Source organism: Periophthalmus magnuspinnatus, chromosome 19, assembly GCF_009829125.3.
Source record: "Periophthalmus magnuspinnatus isolate fPerMag1 chromosome 19, fPerMag1.2.pri, whole genome shotgun sequence".
In the NCBI taxonomy this organism is placed as follows: Eukaryota; Metazoa; Chordata; class Actinopteri; order Gobiiformes; family Gobiidae; genus Periophthalmus; species Periophthalmus magnuspinnatus.
The window spans coordinates 6,955,437-6,979,222 of record NC_047144.1 but is presented as its reverse complement, the minus strand read 5'-3'; the positions used below and the strand labels follow the sequence as shown (position 1 = coordinate 6,979,222).

General features: G+C 39.2%; 3 protein-coding genes across 3 annotated transcripts; 2 read left to right on the top strand and 1 right to left on the bottom strand.

Moving 5' to 3' along the window:
- The first annotated feature begins 256 nt into the window (after positions 1-256).
- LOC117387650 (integrin alpha-D-like) lies at positions 257-8,519 on the top strand. Its single transcript, XM_055229651.1, has 30 exons — positions 257-315; positions 777-879; positions 945-1,045; positions 1,126-1,196; positions 1,509-1,623; positions 1,785-1,915; positions 2,297-2,442; positions 2,523-2,673; positions 2,739-2,883; positions 2,947-3,020; positions 3,094-3,214; positions 3,294-3,430; positions 3,505-3,651; positions 3,718-3,927; positions 5,069-5,202; positions 5,449-5,591; positions 5,654-5,808; positions 5,886-6,011; positions 6,078-6,151; positions 6,276-6,417; positions 6,486-6,584; positions 6,658-6,737; positions 6,810-6,896; positions 6,961-7,030; positions 7,098-7,196; positions 7,418-7,498; positions 7,602-7,712; positions 7,801-7,902; positions 8,203-8,313; positions 8,390-8,519. The coding sequence occupies exons 1-30, from the start codon at positions 261-263 to the stop codon at positions 8,486-8,488; spliced, it is 3,420 nt and encodes a 1,139-aa protein (XP_055085626.1). The 5' UTR covers positions 257-260; the 3' UTR covers positions 8,489-8,519.
- A 7,948-nt stretch (positions 8,520-16,467) lies between these two features.
- Positions 16,468-17,528, bottom strand: vkorc1 (vitamin K epoxide reductase complex, subunit 1). The gene is made up of 3 exons (XM_033984711.2): positions 17,271-17,528; positions 16,974-17,083; positions 16,468-16,699 (listed from the first exon to the last, which is right to left on the bottom strand). The coding sequence occupies exons 1-3, from the start codon at positions 17,456-17,458 to the stop codon at positions 16,488-16,490; spliced, it is 510 nt and encodes a 169-aa protein (XP_033840602.1). The 5' UTR covers positions 17,459-17,528; the 3' UTR covers positions 16,468-16,487.
- Positions 17,529-18,024: 496 nt separating this feature from the next.
- Positions 18,025-23,681, top strand: mapk7 (mitogen-activated protein kinase 7). Its single transcript, XM_033984492.2, has 7 exons — positions 18,025-18,121; positions 19,008-19,261; positions 19,356-19,521; positions 19,644-21,130; positions 21,701-22,722; positions 22,799-22,929; positions 23,534-23,681. The coding sequence occupies exons 2-7, from the start codon at positions 19,012-19,014 to the stop codon at positions 23,679-23,681; spliced, it is 3,204 nt and encodes a 1,067-aa protein (XP_033840383.1). The 5' UTR covers positions 18,025-18,121; positions 19,008-19,011.
- The last annotated feature ends 105 nt before the right edge of the window (positions 23,682-23,786 follow it).

Sequence of the window (23,786 nt, the reverse complement as noted above, 5' to 3'; positions counted from 1 at the left end):
GATCTGACAGTATGATATTAATCATACCGTCATATTTTGGAGAGGCTAAAAGAATTGTAGATATGCCACTGTTTCACCAGTGACATATAAAAGCCAGTACAATGTGCCTTTATAAGGTGAAATTGACTAGCAAATATGAAACGTCAAACATGCAGCGCTGGTAACTCCACCTACAAAAGACTTCCTCAAATTGGTCCCATTAATAGTGAAATAAAGATCCTTTCTATTTCTATTTCCACTGTTTGAGCTGCAGAAATGTAATGTGGAACTATTTTCAAGAGATCAACGCAATGTATTGGATAATATTTTTCTCAGGTAGGACATTTTTACCCTTGAGAATATGTTTATCTATGTGCAATGTGTATATCCAGGCTATTTTTTGGCTAATTCAGTTACAGTTTTGTCCCCAACACATTGGGTGTAGTGCAGTGTGTAAAATCTGACACACATTATGAGAAGTCATGTTTAAAGACTTTTGGGAAAATGGGAAAAAATGTATGTATAGTTAAAAATGTACAGTCATATTATAAAGCCCAATTCAATGTCTGTGCTCTGAATTGGGCACGACTTGGACAATTTTAAATTTCAGTTTTGTTGTTTCTTATTGGAGACTCTGCTCAGCCAAAATAGAAAATTGAGGTAAATAGTTGTTGGTAATGTTTTATTTCACTAATTATAAACAATAAACTCAACAACAATTTGGGCCAATATTTAACCAGACAAAATGTATTTATTCATTTGACTGCAATTTGTATTCATATTTTTCTTATCTTTAGTGTTACGGAGTATAGGTGGTTTTAACATTGAACCTGTAGCTTGGAGATCTTTCACTAACCCTGCGCTAGGATTTGGACACAAGGTGATTCAGAAACAAAATGGGTAAGTGAGAATAATGTAGTTGTGTAGTTGTGAAATACTTGTTTTATACATGTGTGTCTTCACAGCTTACTGGTCAGTGCTCCTCTTCAGCAGGATGCACAACAACGAGGACAGATCTATGAGTGTTCCCCGACAACAACAACCTGCAGGAAAATACAGCTTGAATGTAGGCAAACCATTATTTTATCACAATTTATTCTTCACAACAAACTGTGATGTTCATGAATATGTCTACATTTTACACAGTGCCAGATTATGCAGTGAACTCCTCTCTTGGATTGGCAATGGCATTTAACCCCAGAAATGAAAAGTCTCTGGTAAATTATTAAAGTCATGCTCTTTTGTATTTAGTATGTAACTGAGTAACATTATTAAATTGTGTTACTGCACTGTTTGAGATTGCTAGATCATCTTTCCAGGGTAGAAAATTACAAAATACAGTAATGTGTTGGTTTTGTGTAGTGAGTTATTTTAGATGTTGGAGAAGTTACTTTAATTGCTTTGCTGCATTGAACTTGCTTCCTCTTAGTTGCACCACATTCCCTTTATAGTTTGATATCCCTTAAATGACAAACTACTTAATAATCTAAGTATTGTATTATGAACAATGATAAAGATGTCTCTGTCAGGTTTGTGGGCCAACCATTCCAAAGGATTGCAGGAGCATCACCATGTACAATGGTCTGTGTTTAGAGATTGATCAAAATAACGGTCTCAGAAGAACCACGCCTAGGTCTACTGCAGGTACATAGACTTTTATAATCCTATGGAGCTCAACAGTAACCACTCGACCCATAGACTTTACAAAAAAATATATTAAAAGCTTGAAAAGAGAAGACTATTGAGCTCCATACATGTGCACGTGATGGGTATGATTTATTAGTAATCTCTTTGTTTCTTACCAGATTGCCCAAGCCAACCAGCCGACATTGCATTTCTGTTAGATGGTTCGGGCAGTGTAGATCCAGCAGATTTCTCAAAAATGAAGCAGTTTGTCATCAATGTGATCAAATCCTTTCTTGGAAAAGATTCAAGGGTGAGATAAATCATTATTACAGAATAGGTTGTGTTCAGGTGACATCTATGAATCCTCATAGATTAAAACTGAGCTGGAGGGCAGGTCAGAATTTATTTAACTGTCAGACTGGAGATTTATTGACCTCGATTATGGTTTTTACTGGGCCTATCCACATTAAACAAAAATTAGCATAAAGTTTTTTTTTTTTCACAATAGCTTTTTAATTAAAAGGACTAAAAGGATGAGATTAATATGGTAGGTTTTTGGAACCAAGTTTTAGAACATGAACACAACCTAGACAAAATATAACCATGTATATATAATATATATAATATATATAATATATACATCATACATGTATCATATTTATATATCTATTTTTTATTTTATGTTTTTCAGTTTGCCATCATACAGTTTTCACGTTTGGTCCAAATCAGTTATTATTTCAACACTTTTCCAATCAGCGAGTCCTGGGAATCAAACATAGAAAGTATAACACAATTGAAGCGCACCACTTATACAGCCACAGCAATACAAAGAGTTGTGTAAGTTGTGTACCCCAGTTTGTGTTATATTATAAATTATAATGATTGTACATATATGAATCTTTAAAAAATTCTTTCAGAGATGAAGTCTTCATACCATCAAATGGTAATCGGCCAAATGCAAATAATGTATTGATTGTCATTACTGATGGAGTGTCCCACGATAAAAATTACTTACCAGGAGCTAGCGAAGCAGCAAATAGAAAAAACATAATTCGATTTGCCATTGGGGTAAGATATGAAACATAACTTAAAAATCAGATACATTTTGTTTTACTCATCATCTCACTTTGTAGGTTGGGGATTCATTTAATAATGCAGATGCAAAGGATGAGCTTATAACTATTGCAGCATCTGAAGACCGTGTCTTTCAAGTTCAGGGCTTTGATGCTCTTGATAAAATAAGACAGACTCTGCAGGAAAAAATCTTTTCTATTGAAGGTAAAAACTTTGTACATTTGTTCTCACAGTGACAGATTTGAACTATAAATGTATTCTATTTAGGAACTCAAACAGGTGGGGAGACGTTGAAAATGGAAATGTCCCAGTTGGGCTTTGGTGCAGCGTTTCTTAGTGAGGTAACAGTCCACTTTTAGTGAATGTACGAGACTTTAACATCTCTCTTAAATCTGAATGTTTCATTTTGTTTAGGGATTTCAAATGACAGCTGTTGGTGCCAACGAGTGGAAAGGAGCGCTGCTGAAGTACACCAACTCTGGCACCATGACGAGTTCCTATGAGCCTAAAGACATTGACAATGACAGTTACCTTGGTAAGTCTTTCTAAAATGTTTAAAAAGTAATGCATTATGCCATGCATTTCTGCCATGTTTTGACACATTTGTGTTGTAGGATATTCCATAGCTATTGCAAATACTGTGGCGGGGACATTTACAGCTGTTGGTGCTCCACGGTATCAACACAGGGGCATTGTAATGTATGTTTATAGCATTTACAGTCAGCAGAGGATTGATCCAGTGGATTGGCAGGTGTGTAGTCACTGTGGAGACTGACAGAAGACTAATGATCACCTAATCTGCTGTTGTCACTGTCATTGCTACAGTTTCAGAGTGGTGAATATTTTGGGGCAGAGGTTTGTACAATGGATGTCAATGGCGACAGCTTCACTGACCTGCTCCTGATATCTGCACCAATGTATATAGAGAGGGACAGGGAAGGAAGAGTCTATGTTTGCGACGTAACTGATTGGGTAAAAGGCTATCTATTTTTAAAAGTAGAGTGTCTTTTATTAATTCGTTATCTTTTTTTTTATTAGATTGTGGATTGTCACTTTGATTCTCCATTAATCCTGAGGGGGGCATCAGAAAGAGGAAGGTTTGGGTCATCTCTTGCTGTACTGCCAGATCTGAATGCAGATAATTTGGCTGATTTAGCTGTGGGAGCCCCTTTGGAGAATGATGGTCAAGGCACTATTTATATTTACCATGGCTCTGGGTTTAGGAGGATTACTCCTACCTATTCACAGGTAAGCAAAATCCAAGGTTTGTTTGACTAAACAGTCTACAGTGTCATTACAGTGTCACCTCTTTTAAAATGCAGCGCTCTCCATCCTCCCAATTCTTAACAGATTCTTTCACTTTATTATTATTGGTTTGAATATTTCTATTTCTTGGCCGCAAATGTGATTGTTGTAGTGAATATAGCCTACTGCTCGGGCAATCTGAGTTGCATTTGTAATCATTTATTTATAAGGCTATGATTTATTTCCTATTTTATTTATTACATTAATTAGCCTACATTAGCAGAATGTTAAACGACACATAATAAAAAGAGTCCGCTGTGTCTGTGCTCTGGACATGAGACAGAGGGCCCTGCTGTGCAAAGAGCGTGACAGGGACGAGTCCGAGCTCCTTCCAAGTTTTTAAACTCTCCATAAAGAACCAGTGATGGGGGAGAAACGGCCAGCTAAAATCCGCAAACCGAGAGTGACTTATGTGTGCGGAAAATTGGTGCTAATAGAGCAGTGCAGACGATTAAAAAATTTAATTGTGATTAAACACATGCTTGGACTGCAATTAATCGCGATTTATCTCATGTTGCACACAAAAGTTGAAAAAAAAGATTTTTGGTTTTGTTTAAAATAGCTGCTTATTTTACCTTTTATTCTTAAATTTACTCTAGCATTCACCCAGTGTTGTGTTGGTTTGACTTGGATGTATTTTTTCTATTTATCTGGGACTACATTATTAAAATAAAATAATGTGAAGAGGCTCAGTATTAGACTATTTTATTATTTTCTAAACTCTACATTCACATGTAGAATTGCAATGGTATTTAACCTTTTCAAGTTGAAACTATTTGGTGGTTGTTGTGTGTGGTCTGCTGCTTCTTTCTGCTCACTATGAGCCTGATAGAAGACTGCTGGAGTCCTGGCTCAGTCTTGCTTTTGTCCTGATTCAGGTCAGGTAGAAGTCAGTCCTCTAGGGCAGCGCTGAAGTGTCATTCTGTACTCAAATAAAAATGAGTATCACGTTTAAACATGATACTGTCACGCAATTATTGGATATCATCTCAAAAGTACAAGATGATGGACTTTTGAGACGATATATATGCAAATATTGTTGCATAGCAAGTTCTTTTACCATAATTCAATTTTACATTTCTAGAGAATTACTGCCTCAGAAGTAAAGTCCGGTTTGACTTTCTTTGGCATGTCAATCAGTCCAACATCATTGGACCAAAGCAACGATGGCCTGCCAGACTTGATGGTGGGTTCAAAAGGGACTGTTGTCCTTCTCAGGTAAACACAACTACTCCCTACTTAATATACTGTTCAAACAGGAGAAAATGGTCCTCATGGATCTAAGGGGTCATCTGAATACACAATTAAATGAATATTTCTGTCATGTAGTAATTTATCTTGTGTTAGTATTAAGCTTTTATCTCTCATTGCTCTCATGTGCTCCATCCTTATGATATTCCCTTGTTGATCCAAATACAGACATTTGATTGTACTAAACATTTATCTTTATTTATTATGTCCCAGGTCCAAACCAATTGTAAAAGTAGATGCTACAATTTCCTTCACACCACAGCTGATCCCAACTCAGAATAACGACTGTTCAAAACCTCTACGTGCCACTGCTACTGTCTGCTTCACGATGTCCAAAGTCACCACACTAGATCAAGGTATTTATTAAAGTTTCAGCCATTCTCTTTTCAATATTTACTGATACAAGCATTTTTTTCAGCTCAGGCAAAAATCAATTATACTTTTACTTTGGATGCAACACGCATTGTCCCAAATAACCGGGCATTCATCAATGAGAAACAACCAGACACAACCGGAAGTCTCACCATTACATTGAACCATGAGGGATGCGTTCCTATCAATTTCTTTATACAGGTTAAAAATGTTGATGTATATATGCATAGATATTAATGTGTATTGTTTTATTAATATTCAGGACACTTTGCTTACAGTCATGTCCTGAAGATGCTCTCAATCCTCTTTACAATGAGCTGCGCTTCACATTTGAAAGCTTGACTTCCCCCCAGAGCCTCAAACCAAGTCTCTCTCAACAGTCACCCACAACAGTCAGCAAAGACGTACGTGGATAAAGGGATGATATATTCAAATTAAACATATATTTTATCCAAATATTTTCATTTCAGTTGGGGTTTGAGATCAACTGTGGGTTGGATGACACATGTACTGACCAACTCATAGTGGACTTTAACTTCACCAGGTATACAGTTTTTATGTAATAGTTTTGTTTTTGTTTTTTTTTGTTTTTTGGTTGTTGTTTTTTTTTGTTTTTTTTTACAAAATATTACTCTTTAAGCTACTTAATCACCATTTTGACTTTATAGGTCTTCTGTGGTCCGAGTAGGCATTGATGATTTGCTCAACATCACAGTGTCATTAGAAAATATAGAAGAAAATTCCTACAATACCAGAGTCATTCTGACATATCCCTCTGGATTTTCCTACCGGAAGTTCACTGGACTTCAAGTAAGAACTTTGCCAGATCATTATTGTTTGCCAACTTCTTCCTTATTCCTTGTTATATTTCTTAAAAGGGGAGAATTGACTGTAACTCAGTGGACAGTGAAAACAGTTTGATACGAGGACGGACAGAATGCTTTATTGATAAGCCTATTTTTAAGAGCAAAGCAAAGGTTTGTTGTTTATCTTTTCCTAAACCCTTTCTCATTTAACATGCACCATCAATTGCCTTTGGTATTGTTGTAGGCCTTTTTTGTTGTCTCATATGGCTTTAACACCAACAGTCAACTTGACAGGAGGATTTTTGTCACTGCAAACGCAACCAGGTGCCATTCATTGCAGTATCAACTTGAACAAAGCCATAGAGGCACTTTTTTATTTGTTTTCTTTTCCTTTAGTGGAAATGTGCAGTCGTCCCCATTGTCCCAGCGATACAAAATGAGAGAAATTGATGTAAAATACAGCATTTCAGTGACAATTGGAAGGTACATGAGCCAACAATTCCTACATTATTGATACAGATTTTTTCCTCACATAAAATCTCTTCAGTTCACACAGCTACACCAATTTTACGTTTGGTGAAAATGATCTGCAGAAGCCAGTCAATCAGTCAGTTAAGGTAAAGTACAATGTTTTTTTTAATATACGTGTACGTATTTTCATAATATTAAGTGCTCTTTTTGCAGGTTACAAATGAGATCAGAGCATTGAATTTCTCTGTGGTGATCCGAGTGCCAGTAAAACTTGGCAAGAAGGACATCTGGGTAGACTCTGATTCTTTGCAGGTAAAAGTAGAGAAGGAAATTCACTACTGTTATAAGTTAAAAAAGGTTTTATAGGACCTTGTTTATTGATACAGCAGGTCTGAGACCTGGTCATTGGACCACTCCTGTACTGATGAGGGATTACACATTCCCTCTTTTGATATACTTATTAGAACACACTACATATATTCTTTGACTTTTCTATTGTACTGTGCTTGAGAAGAGTCTCAATTATTTTTCAGATTGCAGACTGTCAAAAAGACAAGGATGAAGAGCCAACTGTGACAGATTTTGTTCCACAAATACAGGAGAGCAAGTTTGTGGTCAGTATTAGCTTCACTACTGTCACAATCAATATGGCAACATAGAAATTAGAGTTGAAAACAAATCTAGTCATTTGTATGTTTATTTTTTCAACCCAAACAGAACTGCACTGTGGCCAAATGCAGGGTTTTCAGGTGTACTCGCGTCATGAGTCAAACAGAGAGTAAAGATTATATCATCTCTGCAAACCTCAGTTCAGGATGGATTGAGCAGGTCCGGACACTCTCTAACACAAACATTTACATATTAAAAATTGCCTGACAGATGCCAGTGTGCTGTGATAATGTTTTGCCTCCCACAGATTGGACTAAAGTCAGCCAAGTTTCACCTCATCAGCACAGCTGTCCTGGAGTATGATACAGACCGGTTTATTTTCTATTCAGCTGAGAACAACCCCGTCAAGGTACAGTGCCCTCTTCTGACAAAGTATAAGAATTGAAATTGTAATCACAATTATTACCAGTTATTTAAAAAATACCCATGAGCTATAAATATATCTGAGAATTTGAATGAACAATGTAGATGTGTTATAACTTTTTATTTATAACAAGCTGCAGAAGGAGACTTTTTTTTTTAATTTAACACAATGGGTTTTGGTGTCAGCACATAGAATTTATCGGCTAATATTTTTGAAGGAAAAGTAATTTCTTTTAATTTTATTTAATATAAATTCTTTTCATGTGTACTAAGTATGTCTCCACAGATTGAAGCAGAAGTAGAAGTGTATACTGAGGTAGACTTCACTAAAGAAATCATTGGAGGATCTCTGGGAGCACTGGCACTGCTGCTGTTACTGACTGCCGGCTTATACAAGGTAAACCATGCTGTGGAGCCATTACGAAAATAATAAAATTACACAGGCCAACACTGTGTCTGTATGTATTCTACAGGCTGGATTTTTCAAGAGTAAATACCAACAGATGATTACTGATGAGGCCCAAGGACAGGAAGAGGCTCTTGATGGTGCACCAGAAGAACCAACAGCTTAATATAATGTATAGATATTTACAACCCAGTGAGTGGTTTATAAATATATATTTATTTTGACCCATACCACTTGTTTTGAATATATTTTATATACAAATACACATTATATATTCTGTTTTGATATGATATGTAAATGTACAGTAATAGAGCAGCTGGGTGTGCAGATACAGATTCCTCTCAGTGTGTATTGGTCATTGACTGTCACTAGTTTGTGAGTTGTAAAAATCAAATGGTTGTGTCTTATATTGAAAAAGAGTTACCAGACTGTCTCCCAGACACAGTAGGACAATCTCACTCAGTGCATAGCAAAAACTTCACACAATGGCTTATACTCATAATACAAGTCAGAGCTTTATCCAGCCTATTGCATTAAACATATTTTAAATGAAACCAAGGTATTTTAACATGTGTTGGGGTGGGGGGTGGGAGTGTGCGTTGGGGTGGGAGTGTGCGTTGGGGTGGGGAAGGGTTGTTTGGTTATGTTTATTGATGTGTTGGGGTTGGGTTGCTTGGCTGTCGGGTGGTTGGGTGGGTTTGGTGGGTGGGACTGATTTTAATGCTTTGTAAAGCACTTTGTGTTACTTTTTTGTATGAAAAGTGCTCTATAAATAAAGTTTGATTTGATTTGATTTGATTTATAATAAAAATGTTAAGTGTGTTTTCAACATTGGAGTTTACAGTTGTCTTGGTTTGGTTGGAAGCTCATGTTTTGCCATAGTTAAAATTAAATATTTATACTTCCAATAGCATTAACATACTACACAGGTCATGAGCAAGATTTTTGTAATTTTCATTGTATAAGTGGCTAAAGCACTTACTTAAAAGTCTTATAACAGAAATGTAAATGCGATAATTTGATTCTTTTAATAAACCATTTAACTTGGATGGATGCGATGCAGCATGACCACAGTGCACACGTCTGATGTCACTCACAGGGGTCCATGGGACCGCTCAGGGAGTTTGTGTGTTTGCTCAGACTCAGAAAATTAGAGGGAACATTGGTCAGTAATGTTCAAATTCCACCTCTCATGGGCCAGGCCTAGAGTGCCAGGCGGTCCGGGTGTGGACGTAACTTTTCCTGCCCACCTGAGACAAGAGATGTCTCTTCGCTGAGAGAGGCCAAAGTTCTCCCCAGCAAAGCTGCATTCCATCTAAAGTTTGGACAACCATCATAGGGCAGCCACCTTGCTAGGAGAAGAACACTTTGCCTCGCAGCACTCACTTTGCATTTTGCTGCAAGGCGAAGAAATCTACAACAATTTGACCGTATCTCTCCCATAGCTGCTCCACCACCTGCGGGTGGAAAACCAACTGCCCATACAGGAGTTCCCTCACGACAACAAGTCAACTCCTCTATTGAGGACATCTGGATGATGCTTCGCTTGGAGAGACACAAGCCTGGTGCTGCTCCACATAATTTTTATCTCCGCCAATTTATGTAGCTGCAATGAACTGGTGCCCCCGGGTGACTGATGTATGCAATCATGGTCACATTGTCTGTTTTTATCAATACGTGTGGACCCTAGAGAAAATGTAGGAAGTGTTTCAAGGCAAGAAACATAGCCCAAGGTTCTAGTGCACTGATTGGGGCTTGTACTGGACGAGAAGGCTGAGTGCGAGGCAGACATAAGGTAAAGGCTTTACCCTCTTGTTAGTTTGTGCTAGTCTCCTTCATCTTTTCCACAGCTGGCCCAAACAGGCCTTTGGTGGGGTCATAGACTGTGTCCATAACCTCTGCCTTCTGCGTATCGGTCAGACCGATAGACCTTTTTCAGGTCTATTTGGTGAGGGTCCTTGCCCAATATGGCGGCCCCGCATGATGTGAGGCAAAGGCGGGACAGAGCCTCCTTGGACCTCAGAGCCGACCCTCTGGTGGGGGTGGGAGCCAACATAATGCCTGAGACAGAGAGAATGACCAGAGTGAATGCACTGCTAGTCTATTCACAGCATGACCATGAGAACCAAAGCTTGGGGTTTAGGAGGATTCTGCTCGCCGTGACATGTTAGCAGAACCACACACTGCCGCTGAACCAGTCAACAAAATAATGTTAACTGCTCTGGTAAGACCAGACATAATGCGACAGCCCAAATAAAACACTGGTTAACTTATTTATTTTAACTATAGAAGCTAAGTACAAATAACAGAAAAAGGGCAGCTTACCATGACGCAGTCACTGTCCTAACAATCGTTATTAGCTTGTAATAAGTTTATGAGAACTTACCCAGCTTACAAGCTGAAGCCGACAACTGCGCCTGTGAATGACTGCATTTACAGATTGTTTGTGAACAGTTAAACAGAAGCTACCTAGCTCGCACGTAATGCTAAAGGAGCTTGTTGTTGTGGGTTTCATGCGGGATGGAAGTGAGAATGATTGCAATACGAGGAGACTAACTGTATCAGGAGAGTGGCGAAGCCCGAGAAGCAGTCAATCTGTCTGTCAGACACAGACATGGTGCCATTGGAGCTTCCATGGATGGTCACGCCCAGGACAGTTGCCATAGTGAAAGACCAAACAACATTAGAAAAAGAACCAAGTGACAAAACAAGAGACACGGAAACACATCTAAACTAGTATCTCAAACACACAAAGTTAGACACAGAGAGAAATGAGTGACTAAAAAATTAAATGAGACCCAGAGACATAATGGCTTAAGCCTAATTTCTGTTGGCATGGTTCACTTGGGTGTATGTGCATTTTTAGAGATAATTTAGTTAATCACGGGTTGTCATTTCAGGTGTTTTCATCTCTTGAGTATGTTTCCTTTATAAAAATTGAGCTTAAACAATCACCCTCCATACTCTACTTACTCATATACAAACCTCCTCAGCACTGTCTGAGTTTTATTGATGATTTTCCGGAGACACTTTATGTAAAACAAGAAAGAGGTATTTTTCTGACATTATTGGAAGTTGTAGTAACAACTTTTGTGTCCTGTTTGCAACCATAAACAGATTAACAAACCCTCCAGCTCCACTGCCATTAAAACAAATTTCCACATCTAAGTGCAATGAGTTTGCAGTGTTCTTTAATGACAATGTTCAGGGCATTAAAAATGCTAATTCCACGACGCAAATAACAACCCAGCACCCACCTAGACACTTAAAGCTGACTCACTTTGCACCTGTAATTGACAAAACTGTCCAAGAGATTGTCACCAGTCTGAGTTCATCTACATGCTGCCTCGATGTGTTACCCACTAAATTTTCTAAAGTCTGGGCTCAACAGTTTGCTGTCACCACTCGCTTGCGTAGTTAACATGTCACTTCTACCTGGAACATTCCCAAGAACTTTGACAACAGCAGTTATCAAGCTTCTCCTAAAGAAGAGCAATCTTGACATTCAGAACGCTGCTGCTCAGGTCCTGACTAGAACCAGGAAGTATGAGCACATAAGTCCTGTGCTCAGGTCTCTGCTCTGGCTTCCTGTTGCTCAGACAGACTTTAAAGCAGCTCTGCTTGTGTACAAGTCTCCTCATGGCCTAGGTCCAAAGTACATCTCGCCATGTTAGTGCCATATGAACCATCTCACACTCTGAGGACTTCAGGGACCGGCCTCCTACTGGTGCCCAGTGTCAGGACTAAACATGGGGAATCAGCATTTCAGTTTTATGCAGCTAAAACCTGGAACAGTCTTCCTGAAGATGTGAGACAGGCCTTTACTTTGACAATGTTTAAATCCAGGCTCAGAACTGTTCTACTTAGCTGAGCATATGACTGAAAGGTATTCTGCACTCTTCTGTTTTAATGTTAATTTTATGATGAGTATTTAGGTTTTAATTTGTGTGATTTCTTATTCTGTAAAGCACTTTGAATTAGGGGGACAAGCTTTTCCCTTGAACCCCAAAATATAAAGAAGAATTATAGTACATCTTGGAGTGACTGGAGTGTCTAGCTACACAGAAGTACTCCAACTGTGCCAAATGCAAAAATGCTGTATCAAAATAGATGTACTTTCAGCTTCATATGTTATAATCGCACCACCAAACATTGGGTAAGGTGCACACAGACATGCCCAACAACCCAGAATCTAAGGTAAGTTAAGGCCCGGAGCTTATTACAACAGGCCTATGCTTACAAGTCAGAGGAGTAGGGGTATAATGTAGCCCAGGGGTGTTCATTACGTCGATCGCGATCTACCTGTCGATCGCGAAGGCATTTTGTGTAGATCACGTCCCGTCATCCATCCAGTCACATGACTAATATACAGGACAACCAGTCAGATTACACCTGACCCTAGGTCACATCATGGCCGTGTCTCAATTTGCCAAATGCACCTTTTGAAGGGACCCTTCGAAGTACTCTTCAAAGTGTAGTTTGAAGGTTCCGGACAAGAATCTGCCCTCCTCAGTGTAGCCTCCATCTTGTTGAAGTGGGACAGGCGTACACCACGGACCGCACTTCCACCGCTGTCTTTGAACGTACGATACGTACATTACGTACATTACGTACGTTATTTTTAGTTATTTATTATTTAATAGAAGAAAAGTCAAGATGTCGTCGTCACAGCTGTTTCTTTTTGTTTAGATTGAATATCAATAGGCAAATATAAGTTTCAAGGTGATTTTTTTCTCATTTGTAGCTACTTCATAACTTTAACAAAATATACCTTGTGAAAACGTAATAACAGAGACAGAGGTAACAAAATAATTTTTACATTCATAGTCTATAAACCAGAGAACACAAATTAGTTGTACATATAATGGGATATTGCAGTTTAACATTCGGTATTTTGGCCAGTGGCTACACCACTTTAGTAACAGTAGAGGGCGCTGTTTCCCTTCTATGCTGTGCTAGTTCTTTTCATATTATTATTGTGAAGTATTTTCTAGCAGTGCAGCGCTACATCAAACTACTATCTTGACTTACTAACACTAAGGTAAATGACACGTGCCCACGAGGGGTGCAGACCTATGGAATGGCACGTCTCAGGACTCTCTTCTGTCCTTTCCTCAGAGTCCGTTGCTTCATTGTTCACATTACCTGTGTCAAACTCATTAAACTCTTCTGATTTTATGTTTCAGTCTCTTGGTCTTTGACGCTTACAATAGAAACGAACATTCTTACATTATTCTTATTGCAATAATAATTACTCATGATAATAATGTCTTCTTATTGTCTAGCAATAACTGCACATTCCTTTATTCCATGTAACTCCCCCTCTTTTTAACCATCAAACACACTGTACAGATCTTTATTCAGATTTAACAGTTTCATGTCACACTGTTGTAGATGAGGTAAACCAGTACGAACATTTGAACATATATTGCGCAGCGGACTCGTGAAGTTTGCACGGATGCACGCTTCGGTTACGTCCGATCTCCATGGAAACGGTGGAAAGGGAAGGGCAGGTTTGTCAGGCACATTCAGTGGGTGCATTGAAATGGGACAGCCCTTGACGTGCCGGAAATTACGTAACTGCCCTTCGATGCACACTTCCAATGGTGATTCTAAGGCCAGTTTGGCGAATTGGGACACGGCCCATGGGCGCTGCACACGCATAAACAAGCACGAGTTAGTTTAACCCTATAGCGTTGGATCCTATCGTCGCCGATAGAGCGGGTTGCGGACTTTCCAGCAGCGTAACTCCGCGCCCAGTCGTGCTCTCATGTAAATTCAAACGGCGTCTCAAAGCGGAGACATGAGGCTATCTAAATATTTTACCATCATTACAGTAATCTGCCTCTGTTGTCCCTCGAAGGCGACGAATGAGAGCGCGGGGCTGTGGGGATTTTCACACTCATTTATTCGATGCGTAAAAGAACAAATACGGATGGATGTGTAAAATAGAAGTAGTTGTGTGAAAAAATGCAGTAAATTCTGATACTTCGTTTAACGTGATTTTTATGGCTATAAAAAAAGACAAAACCGCAATCAATGATTAGCTCTGTTCTCGCTTTCAAACGAAAAATGCAATTTTACTCCTGGCTGTCCTGTCAGAAGCTACTGCCCGAACTATGCATCCCTCACTGATTCTATTCAGTGCAAGTCATTATCTCATGACGTTGTGCAAGGTACATCAAAATGCACTGTACATGTAAGAATTCATAATACATTTACAAATAAATAGGTGGTAGATCTTTCAGACACGATCATTTTAAAAGTAGCTCACATACTGAAAAAGTCTGAGCACCCTTGATGTAGCCTATCCTGTCATCAAACATAAGCAACATTCTAAGCGCTTGGCCCTTTCCCCGCTCATAGCCACAGGTTATACAGATTGTGCACTTAGACCTACAGTGACTTGTCCCTATTCAGTACATTGGATGTGAAATAAATATGCGCCCATTAAAATGTTAAACTTTTACATTAAATGGTGGCATTAGAGTGGAGCGGAGACGCTGCCAAAGACTATTCTGTCTTTATTCAAGGCAAGCTCAGAAGCCTGTGTATTGGAGCGGAATTTATTCTGAGTTTTCCACTTATGAGTAACATCAGCACATTTTACATGGCTTGTACAATAAAGTCATGCATGTGCGTACACTGAACAACTGTGCGTGCTTTGACCCACCTCCTCCAACCGAGCCAAAGTCTGAAACGTGCCGTGCCTGGACACGGTTCGATTGGGCTAGTGTGAGCGCACCCCAAGGCGTCTTTGCAGAGTTGACAAGCTCATATTATAGCCATCTTCTTCAAGAATAGCCAGCATTTCCCTGTGTTTTAGTCCAATGAGATGATAGAACTACAGTAAATCGCGCAACTCCATAGTCGTGCAAGCACGTTGTCCCGCATACTGACCTGAACCATGTGCAGGAACCTGGTCGATAAAGTTATATTATCTAACACTAACCCTAATTACAGTTACAATTAAACTATCTTGAGATTTTTATTTTTTTTTTATAAATGCAATAATCATCCATACACTACAATGCACAAATGAATACAGCCCAAATTGGTTACTACAGTTTTCAGTTTTCTATTGTTTCATTTCAAGCATCAAAACACGACAGAGTATAAGGGTCACTTAAATAAAAATAAATAAATAAGCGGGCGCTACGAGAAAAAAGTCGTAATATTACGAGAATATATATATATATATATTTTTTTTTAGAATAGGCTGCTGTGCGTGAATGAGTGACCAGTGCGTTGTGTGTTATGGAGAATTTGGAGCATTTTGTTCAGACAAACTTTCAACTGGGGATTATGCACGATGAAATACTGTGTCTTTTAGCCCGCCATCACCACACTATCATCAGTATAAGTACTTTGAAGGGACACTGCAAGCATTTGAGTTTGTTTAGTCGAAGGAACTAGACAGATTTGGAAGAAATTGCTATATCTTAACAAAATGCTCCAAATTCTTCATAACGCACTGGTCACTCATTCACACACAGCAGCCTATATTCTCGTAATATTACGACTTTTTTTCCCTCGTAATATTACGACTTTATTCTCGTAAAATTACGACTTTAATGTCGAAATGCTACGACTTTATTTTTTTTATTTATTTAAGTGACCTTTATACTCCGTCGTATCAAAGTGCCTCATTTTGATAAGTTTTATATGTAAACCGTTGAATTAATCACTCAGGTTAAAGAGGGCGTCAGTGAGGCTGATCATAAAATAACACTTGTGCTTGGCGCCATCTTCTGGTATAACTCAACTCAAAGTTTGATTTTGTGAAGTGGTAATCTATTTGAAAGGGTTATTTAATAGCTCCAGCCGGAACCTTTATAGCAAATTATAATAAAAACCTGCTTGTCTCTAAAGCAATACATATAATGTATCCATTTCGATGGAGAATGTTCCGAACTATGGCTTTAACTTTCTATTTCCATGGAATTGTGTAGCTGATGTGCCATCTTCGGAAAGTTATGTGGTGTTGCTTTAACTTTTTAGCATTGTTTCTAATATTTGTGACAAACTGACTGCTGTATTCTCACAATAATTCTCACAATAATAACACAGACATTGTGACATTTTAGTAGAGACTTAGGGTCCCAATTTCAGTAATTGTCTGTAAAAATAACATGAATATGGTGACATTGTAAAGGTCATATGCTTTATTCAGCCTTCTCCTTCATTTCATTCAATGCTCTCCTTCTCTTTAAGTTAGTGAAGAGCAATGCAAAGTTTATAGCATAAGTTGACACACAAACCATGCAGAAATCCCCCAGAACAAAAACTAGAATAGATGCTAAATAGAGGGATCCGGCCACAGACACCCAAGAGGCCAAGACCAAGAAGACTGCAGCTCTCTGAGAAAAAGACAAACCTGAAAAAAAAGAAAAACTATAAAAAAAAAAAAAAAATTATTTTATATATATATATATATATATATATATATATATATATATATATATATATATATATATATATATATATATATATATATATATACACACATATACACACATATACACACACACACACACACACACACACAAACAATAACAAAATGTATGGATATGTCACAACACTTTGTATGGTGCTTGAAATCAGTTTTTGCTTCTACCACTAAAATGTAATTTGCAGAATGAAAGACTAACCGAGTCCCAGCTGTAAAGTGTAGAATACGATGCCAAGCACACTGTTAGGCTGGTTCAGAGGGCTTTCTTGGCCTACAAAGATCTGGACCAATCCAAATCCACGTCCCCATCTGAAAATAGAAGAGATATGCATTAGAATGTTTGAAAAGGTTACATAAATTCTACGTTAGATTAATTACTTTAAATGTTTTATGCTGCACTGTGTGTATGTTTTTGTGCGAATCAACTGCATAATGAATAGCCTAAAACAAGAAATAAAATAATATATCTTTTATTTTTCATCAATATTTGACTTACCTGGAAGTAAAAACTTTGGAGCAGCTCACGTACTGCCCTAAATCACACATTGCTCTATAGTCTGGATTACTCTCCCGAGACAGCTCGACGTGGAGAGCATAGATGGACAAAACGAACCCTAAAACGCAAAGTATTATACGTGCTTTTCTCTCCCACGTAGGCAGCCCTTGGGCACCAGCTGCAGCCATATTTCTACAACAAAAAAGGCTTTGTATAAAAAGATAAAAACCCAAATAAATTGAGATCTGTTGAAATGGGACCCCGCACACCCACAATTTTTGTTAACGTGTCCAAAATCCCACAGAGCTGCTAGGAATTGTTTAGTCACTTTTGATTGGTTAGTGCGTTTTGTTGGTGTCCCTGATTGGTGGGTTAGGACCGATGTTGCGCCACTGCTACACTGTGGACTCTAATCGGTCTGTGAGATTCTGTGAGACTGTATCTGAATGTCCACAGTTTGGAGTCGATATTTTGTTGTTGTTCGAGTTGAGTTTTTGTTTCAATTACAGTGATAATAAGCGCAACAATGTAGTTAACTAAAGGGTATTTAATAAACAAAAAAAGTGATACTATATAAACTAATCCATTATTATTTTTTCCCAAAACGAATTCAATGGAAACTACATGGACTATCTAAAAAAACACAATAGCCCAGTGTTATGCATAAAGTCCCGCCCCCCCTAGAGATAGCCGCTCCTATTGGTCAGTCACTGAGACGCCTCTTCCTCTCATTGGTCTTTGCAATGTGCCACTCAAACGCAACGCGGAACTACAAGGAAGCGGTGGACAAAAACAAGAACGCTGTAACATAGGATTAATAACAACTTCGGAACATGTGGTTGGCGTAGAAGGTGACCATTTTTGATATATTTTCCATGTAATACGTGTGTTTTACATTGTCTGTGCGGCTTAGTAAGAAAATAGACAACATGGTCACAGCTCGAACAATAAAAGGTCCCTGTAAAGCGTTGTGTTCAGGTATCTCAGCCTACGCCCCTGCGTCAAGTGGGTAAGGCTGTCTTCCCCCCGTAATAAATGATAATTATTTAGCTTTCCCAGGAAAAATAGTTCTAATATATCTGATTTTACATTTGTTCAACCAAAAGCTACAGGTTAACGGGCCTAATGGAATCGAGGCGCTCTCTTTCTTCCCCTTTCCTTAAACTAAACGGTAGGTCATATGGATTTTTTAAGTTCTTCAAGAAAGCATTTTGCAGCGTGGAGTATCGGCCCTCGGCTTTTAAGGTCTACATTCTACCCTTTTCGTCGAAACAAAAATCCATGGGTTTAAGAGTGATGAAAAATTAGCACCGTTGTCATAGAAACCGATTGACAATTCTGACACAAATATTCTATCCTTTAAATGGAGAACAGTAATCAAATTGGCACATAGAAACAGGAAACTGAAACCCACTAATAGGTCATTAAAGAGTAATGCAGTATTTAGCTTTTTAATGGACACAAAACTAGGCATCATACAGTAAAGAAAAACAAGTTAAAAGAAATGTCAAAATTTTATATATCTGCTTTTATAAAGACACTAAAAGCAAACATGGCAAACAAGGTAATTGAGACATTAAGAAAAAAGTCCTATGTTTCAAAACTATGTAACTTCCTTACTTACAAAAGGAGTTAGAGCAACATCTATATACTTGCTTAGTCTACGTTTACATCTATTAGAAGATTTAAATTGTTTACATTAATAATTAAAACTATTCACATTTGTATTATCAACAGAAATATGTCAACTAAGGACGGCGGAGAAGACAAGAATGTTCAACCCAGGGCCATGTCGCCAGAGAGAATGAATAAAAATGGAGAAAACACAACATGCACCAGCACTGACACCAGCACAACAGCGAAGAACCTGGCTCTGCTCAAAGCACACTCCCTTGATGTGAAGTTTGACGTTGGGGAAGAATACGACATTATTGAAACAATTGGCACTGGTGCATATGGGGTTGTTTCATCAGCCAGGAGACGGGACAATGGTAAGGAGGAAGTAAATTAAGTTTAATAGTGAAGCATAATTATGACCAAAGTTCCCCAAAAGTGAAAATGCAATGATGTTATACCTTTTTATAGGTCAGCAGGTTGCAATAAAGAAGATCTCAAATGCCTTCGAAGTAGTGACAAATGCCAAACGAACACTGCGAGAATTGAAGATACTCAAACATTTTAAACATGACAACATTATTGCCATCAAAGACATTCTCCAGCCCAACCTTCCACACTCTGCCTTCAAGTCTGTGTGAGTATTATTGCATCACATTAAATTAATAAGAATCAGTTACTTATGTGGTTGTGGATTTAGTATTTTATTTTAATATATTTATTCATCATTTCAATATTTTTCTTTTATTGTTTTTGCAGGTATGTGGTGCTTGACCTCATGGAAAGCGATTTGCACCAGATCATACACTCTGGCCAGCCTTTGACACCAGAGCACACGCGCTACTTTCTCTACCAACTCCTCCGTGGCCTTAAGTACGTGCACTCTGCTAATGTGATTCATCGGGACCTCAAACCCTCCAACCTTTTAGTCAATGAAAACTGTGAGTTGAAGATTGGCGATTTTGGCATGGCTCGTGGCCTCAGCTCTCACCCTGAAGAGTCTCATTCCTTTATGACTGAATATGTGGCGACTCGTTGGTATCGTGCTCCCGAGCTGCTTCTCTCTCTCAATCACTACACTTTGGCTATTGACATGTGGTCTGTGGGGTGTATTTTTGCTGAAATGCTGGGGCGAAAGCAGCTGTTTCCAGGAAAACACTATGTCCACCAACTCCAGCTCATTTTGTCTGTGCTGGGAACTCCTCCTGAGGGTTTGATTAGTGCCATAAGGGCTGACAGGGTTCGATCCTATGTTCAGAGTCTTCCATCGCGCTCTGCTGTTCCCTTGGACAAACTGTACCCACAGGCCGAACCTGAGGCTCTGGACTTGTTGAGAGCCATGTTACGTTTTGATCCACGTGAGAGAATAAGCGTGACACAAGCGCTGGAGCATCCTTACCTCTCCAAGTACCACGACCAAGATGACGAACCAATTTGTGTCCCAGCTTTTGACTTTGAGTTTGACAAGCTCCCCATGAACAAAGAACAAATAAAAGAGGCGATTTTGATGGAAATTCAAGACTTTCACCGCAATAAACAAGGCTGCCGTCAGAGGCTACAGTTCAGGCCTTTAGTGAGGGCAAATAATGGTAGTTCAACTGCAGCTCTCGGTGTTAACCAGTGCAATACTCAGGTCACAACTGCCACAGCAGCTATGGTTCCCACTGCACAACAAGCCAATACAGTTAAATCTCAACAGGATCAAGCACCAGCAAAAGAGAACCAGACATTTACATTAAACAAACCCAGCTCTCTCCTAGAAGCAACCTCGGCTCATGTGAAACATAACCTGCCTCTCCTCACAAAGACTGAGAGTGGCCCAGTTGATGTGGACATGCCCAGTGCCAGCTCAGATAGCGGTCAACCAGAGACCATAGATCTGACCACACCAGTGTCTAATCAGGAGGCTGCACCAGAAACTATGAGAGACAATGAAACACAGGAGAGACTGGCCAGCAGCCAGGCCTCTGTGACTCAGCCCACCCAGAGCCAGTCCATGACCCAAGCCCCCACCTCCATTTCTGCAGCGCCAGCATCCACACTCTCCACTGTGCCTTCGCTGTCTCTGACTGCAGCACAGGCACAGTCTCTGTCCCAGTCTCTATCACAGTCACTGTCCAAGAACACCAGGCCTCTGCCAAATACAGGGGAAGCGACCAGAAAAGAAGGGGCGATTTCAGAAGATACAAAAGCTGCGCTTAAAGCAGCCATTTTAAAATCAGCTTTAAGAAATAAAGCCAGAGGAGGTAAGTCTGTTGTTTCAAGTCACATCTAAACTATACACTATTATTTTGGAAACAAATTAATGGGTACATTAAAACAATATTGTACCATTAATAGTACAAATACAAGTATAAGGTTTTGTTACACAATTTTGTGACATTGACATGCTTCCTCACATATCAAATGCCTTTTGGTTTCATGTGCCTTTAAAGCTACCATCTGCAAATGTATTTGATTTTTTTTTTTTTACCAGTAGATGGCAGATGTAAAACCTGCTACCCCCTCCTCCCTCCCCCCACCTGGCCTTTCTTCAGGCTCATATGTGCTCTCTGATCTTCTGTCAGGCTAAAGCTGGCACTCTATCAGACATAACATAAATAGCATCTAGTGGTGGTATGTGAGAATACAGGGTCTGATCAGCCAGTTCAATTACAAATGGTGACTTCACTGAATGCTTTTTAAATGTATATTTTTAAAAAGTATGTTTTTACAGTAATATATAGTTTACATTTGGTAACGTTTCACACTATGTGTCATTATGAAATGATAATTAAATAAATGTGGTCATAGTAAAATCATTGTGTTTTCTGCAGATGGAAGTACATCTCTACTGGGTATTGAAACCAGTTCAGGAGGTGTGTCATGTGCGTCGTCCCTCTCAGAGTCACGCCGGCCTGTCACTGCTCAGGAACGCCAGCGAGAGCGAGAGGAAAAGAGAAGAAAGCGCCAAGAACGGGCCAGAGAGAGGGAGAGAAAACTGAAAGAGAAAGAGCGGAAGGAGGGGAAACAGGGCGACTCACTGGGCGGCGTTCTGCTCAGCGACAATGATAAAAGCCTGCTGCAGCGTTGGACAAAAATGATGGATAGACATAGTGATAAGTCAAACTGTACTAGTAATGAAGGGACATCTAAAGACTGCAATATGAACTTCAATGTAACCATGAAGGACAACTCTCAAGGAGCACTGAATAAAACAGACAAGGAGCTAATGAAGATGCCCTCCCATGATCAACTCATCACTCAAGCCAAACCTAACCAGACTGTGATGTTTCAGCCAACAAGCACTCAACCACCACAAATGATGTTCTCCATTGGGCAGAGCAAGCCACAAGCAGACATATTGGTCGTTAGTGGAGGAATAGATCTGGTGACTGTTTCTAGTAACTTTGTGAAAAATAATGTTAAACCGCAAATTGAAAGCGATGGACAAAGTCGATTCAATTGTGTGGGAAGTTGGAGCGGTTCAAGTTTAGAGCCAAGGCCAGCGCAGCAACAAACACAAAGAATAGTACAACCTCCACCAACCACATTTGTTCAACCTCCAGCAACCACATTTGTTCAACCTCAAAGTCAAAACCAGACTGAGACGCTTGAAAGAGAGACAAATAGGAACGGGAAAATTGCCATCCAAAGTAGTATGTCCACTCGTTGTAATAATTCAAATACAAACACTGGGAATGTGGAGAAGCTGTGTCTATCAGTTGGAGAGAAGCATGGTTCTCTGAGGGTCAGTGCTCAACCTCACCAGAGCCTCGGGTTTACAGATACAGGCCAGCAAGGCCCGCCCACCGCACCAGACATACACACTGTGACCCTACAGCTCTCAAAGTCTCAAGTAAGTGAATGATTTAACTCTTTCTATATTGCAAATTGACTATGATGTTGATATGAATATTTTCTGCCTTTGTCAGGTGGAGGATGTGTTGCCCCCAGTTTTTTCAGTCACTCCTAAAGGCAGTGGGGCAGGTTATGGAGTGGGATTTGACCTTGATGATCTTTTGACTCAATCTCTCACTGATCTGCAGCATTGTGATCGGGACAGGTGAGGTCAAAAACAAAATACTATGCATTTTTTTCCTTTCTTTTTTTAGTTTATTCACGAACACCCTCTTTCACAATACACAAATTCATATTTTTTGACACATTTCTGCTTATTAGATAGGTAATGCAATGTATTTAACACAAACCAACAGGCCATGGCTATGAACACGCACACACATATTTTGGTGAGAAAAAAAAAGTGTAGACTAAATTCAACAAACCCAAATTATTAAACTGCGTACATCAGAGGTTTCAAACTGATTTGATGCTCAGTCTGATCAGTCCATCTGATCTGATGGTTTAGGGGTAAACTTGGCCTTTGTTATGTTTGATCCTGCTATAAAGTCAGGAGAAGGCTGGGGCAAGTTGCACCTAGTTTAGTTACTTTTTGTGTAGTCATATCCATGTTTAGGCTACTTTCAGACCAAATGCAGCCTCTTTCATTGTGTTATTTGGAAAGCTCAATCTACATGAAACTACATTATACATTAAACTTTCACACTGACAGCATTACAATAATTTGATGGGACAAAAATGTTAATTGTGCATTGTTGGCCCCCGACTGGACTTCATATTAAACTGAAGTAATTTTTTGTTTGTTTCAGTTTTGACTCAGCACCTCTGTCGGCCTCTCTCCTATCGGACTGGAGTGAGGTTCACCGCATGACTCCGGCTGATCTGGAGTCACTGCAACAGGAGCTACAATTGGGCTCTCCCATGATCCTCTCTGACACAATCCCCCCTGACTCCTGAATGCATTTCAATTGACAAAATGACAACGTAGGATTTTGAAAAAAACAAAAACAAAAGCAACATACACACAAGATGACCGACTGAATGTCTACGTTGGAAATGTAT

Excerpts from the sequence above, each read along its gene's own strand:
- LOC117387650 (XM_055229651.1), top strand. The coding sequence starts at position 261 with ATGTGGAACTATTTTCAAGAGATCAACGCAATGTATTGGATAATATTT. Across the intron at positions 316-776 it reads TTGGATAATATTTTTCTCAG|TGTTACGGAGTATAGGTGGT; the intron begins GTAGGACATTTT and ends TCTTATCTTTAG. Across the intron at positions 6,012-6,077 it reads CCACAACAGTCAGCAAAGAC|TTGGGGTTTGAGATCAACTG; the intron begins GTACGTGGATAA and ends TTTTCATTTCAG.
- vkorc1 (XM_033984711.2), bottom strand. The coding sequence starts at position 17,458 with ATGGCTGCAGCTGGTGCCCAAGGGCTGCCTACGTGGGAGAGAAAAGCA. Across the intron at positions 17,084-17,270 it reads TCCAAAGTTTTTACTTCCAG|ATGGGGACGTGGATTTGGAT; the intron begins GTAAGTCAAATA and ends TTCTATTTTCAG. Across the intron at positions 16,700-16,973 it reads CACTTTACAGCTGGGACTCG|GTTTGTCTTTTTCTCAGAGA; the intron begins GTTAGTCTTTCA and ends CTTTTTTTTCAG.
- mapk7 (XM_033984492.2), top strand. The coding sequence starts at position 19,012 with ATGTCAACTAAGGACGGCGGAGAAGACAAGAATGTTCAACCCAGGGCC. Across the intron at positions 19,262-19,355 it reads AGCCAGGAGACGGGACAATG|GTCAGCAGGTTGCAATAAAG; the intron begins GTAAGGAGGAAG and ends ACCTTTTTATAG. Across the intron at positions 22,723-22,798 it reads TACAGCTCTCAAAGTCTCAA|GTGGAGGATGTGTTGCCCCC; the intron begins GTAAGTGAATGA and ends TGCCTTTGTCAG.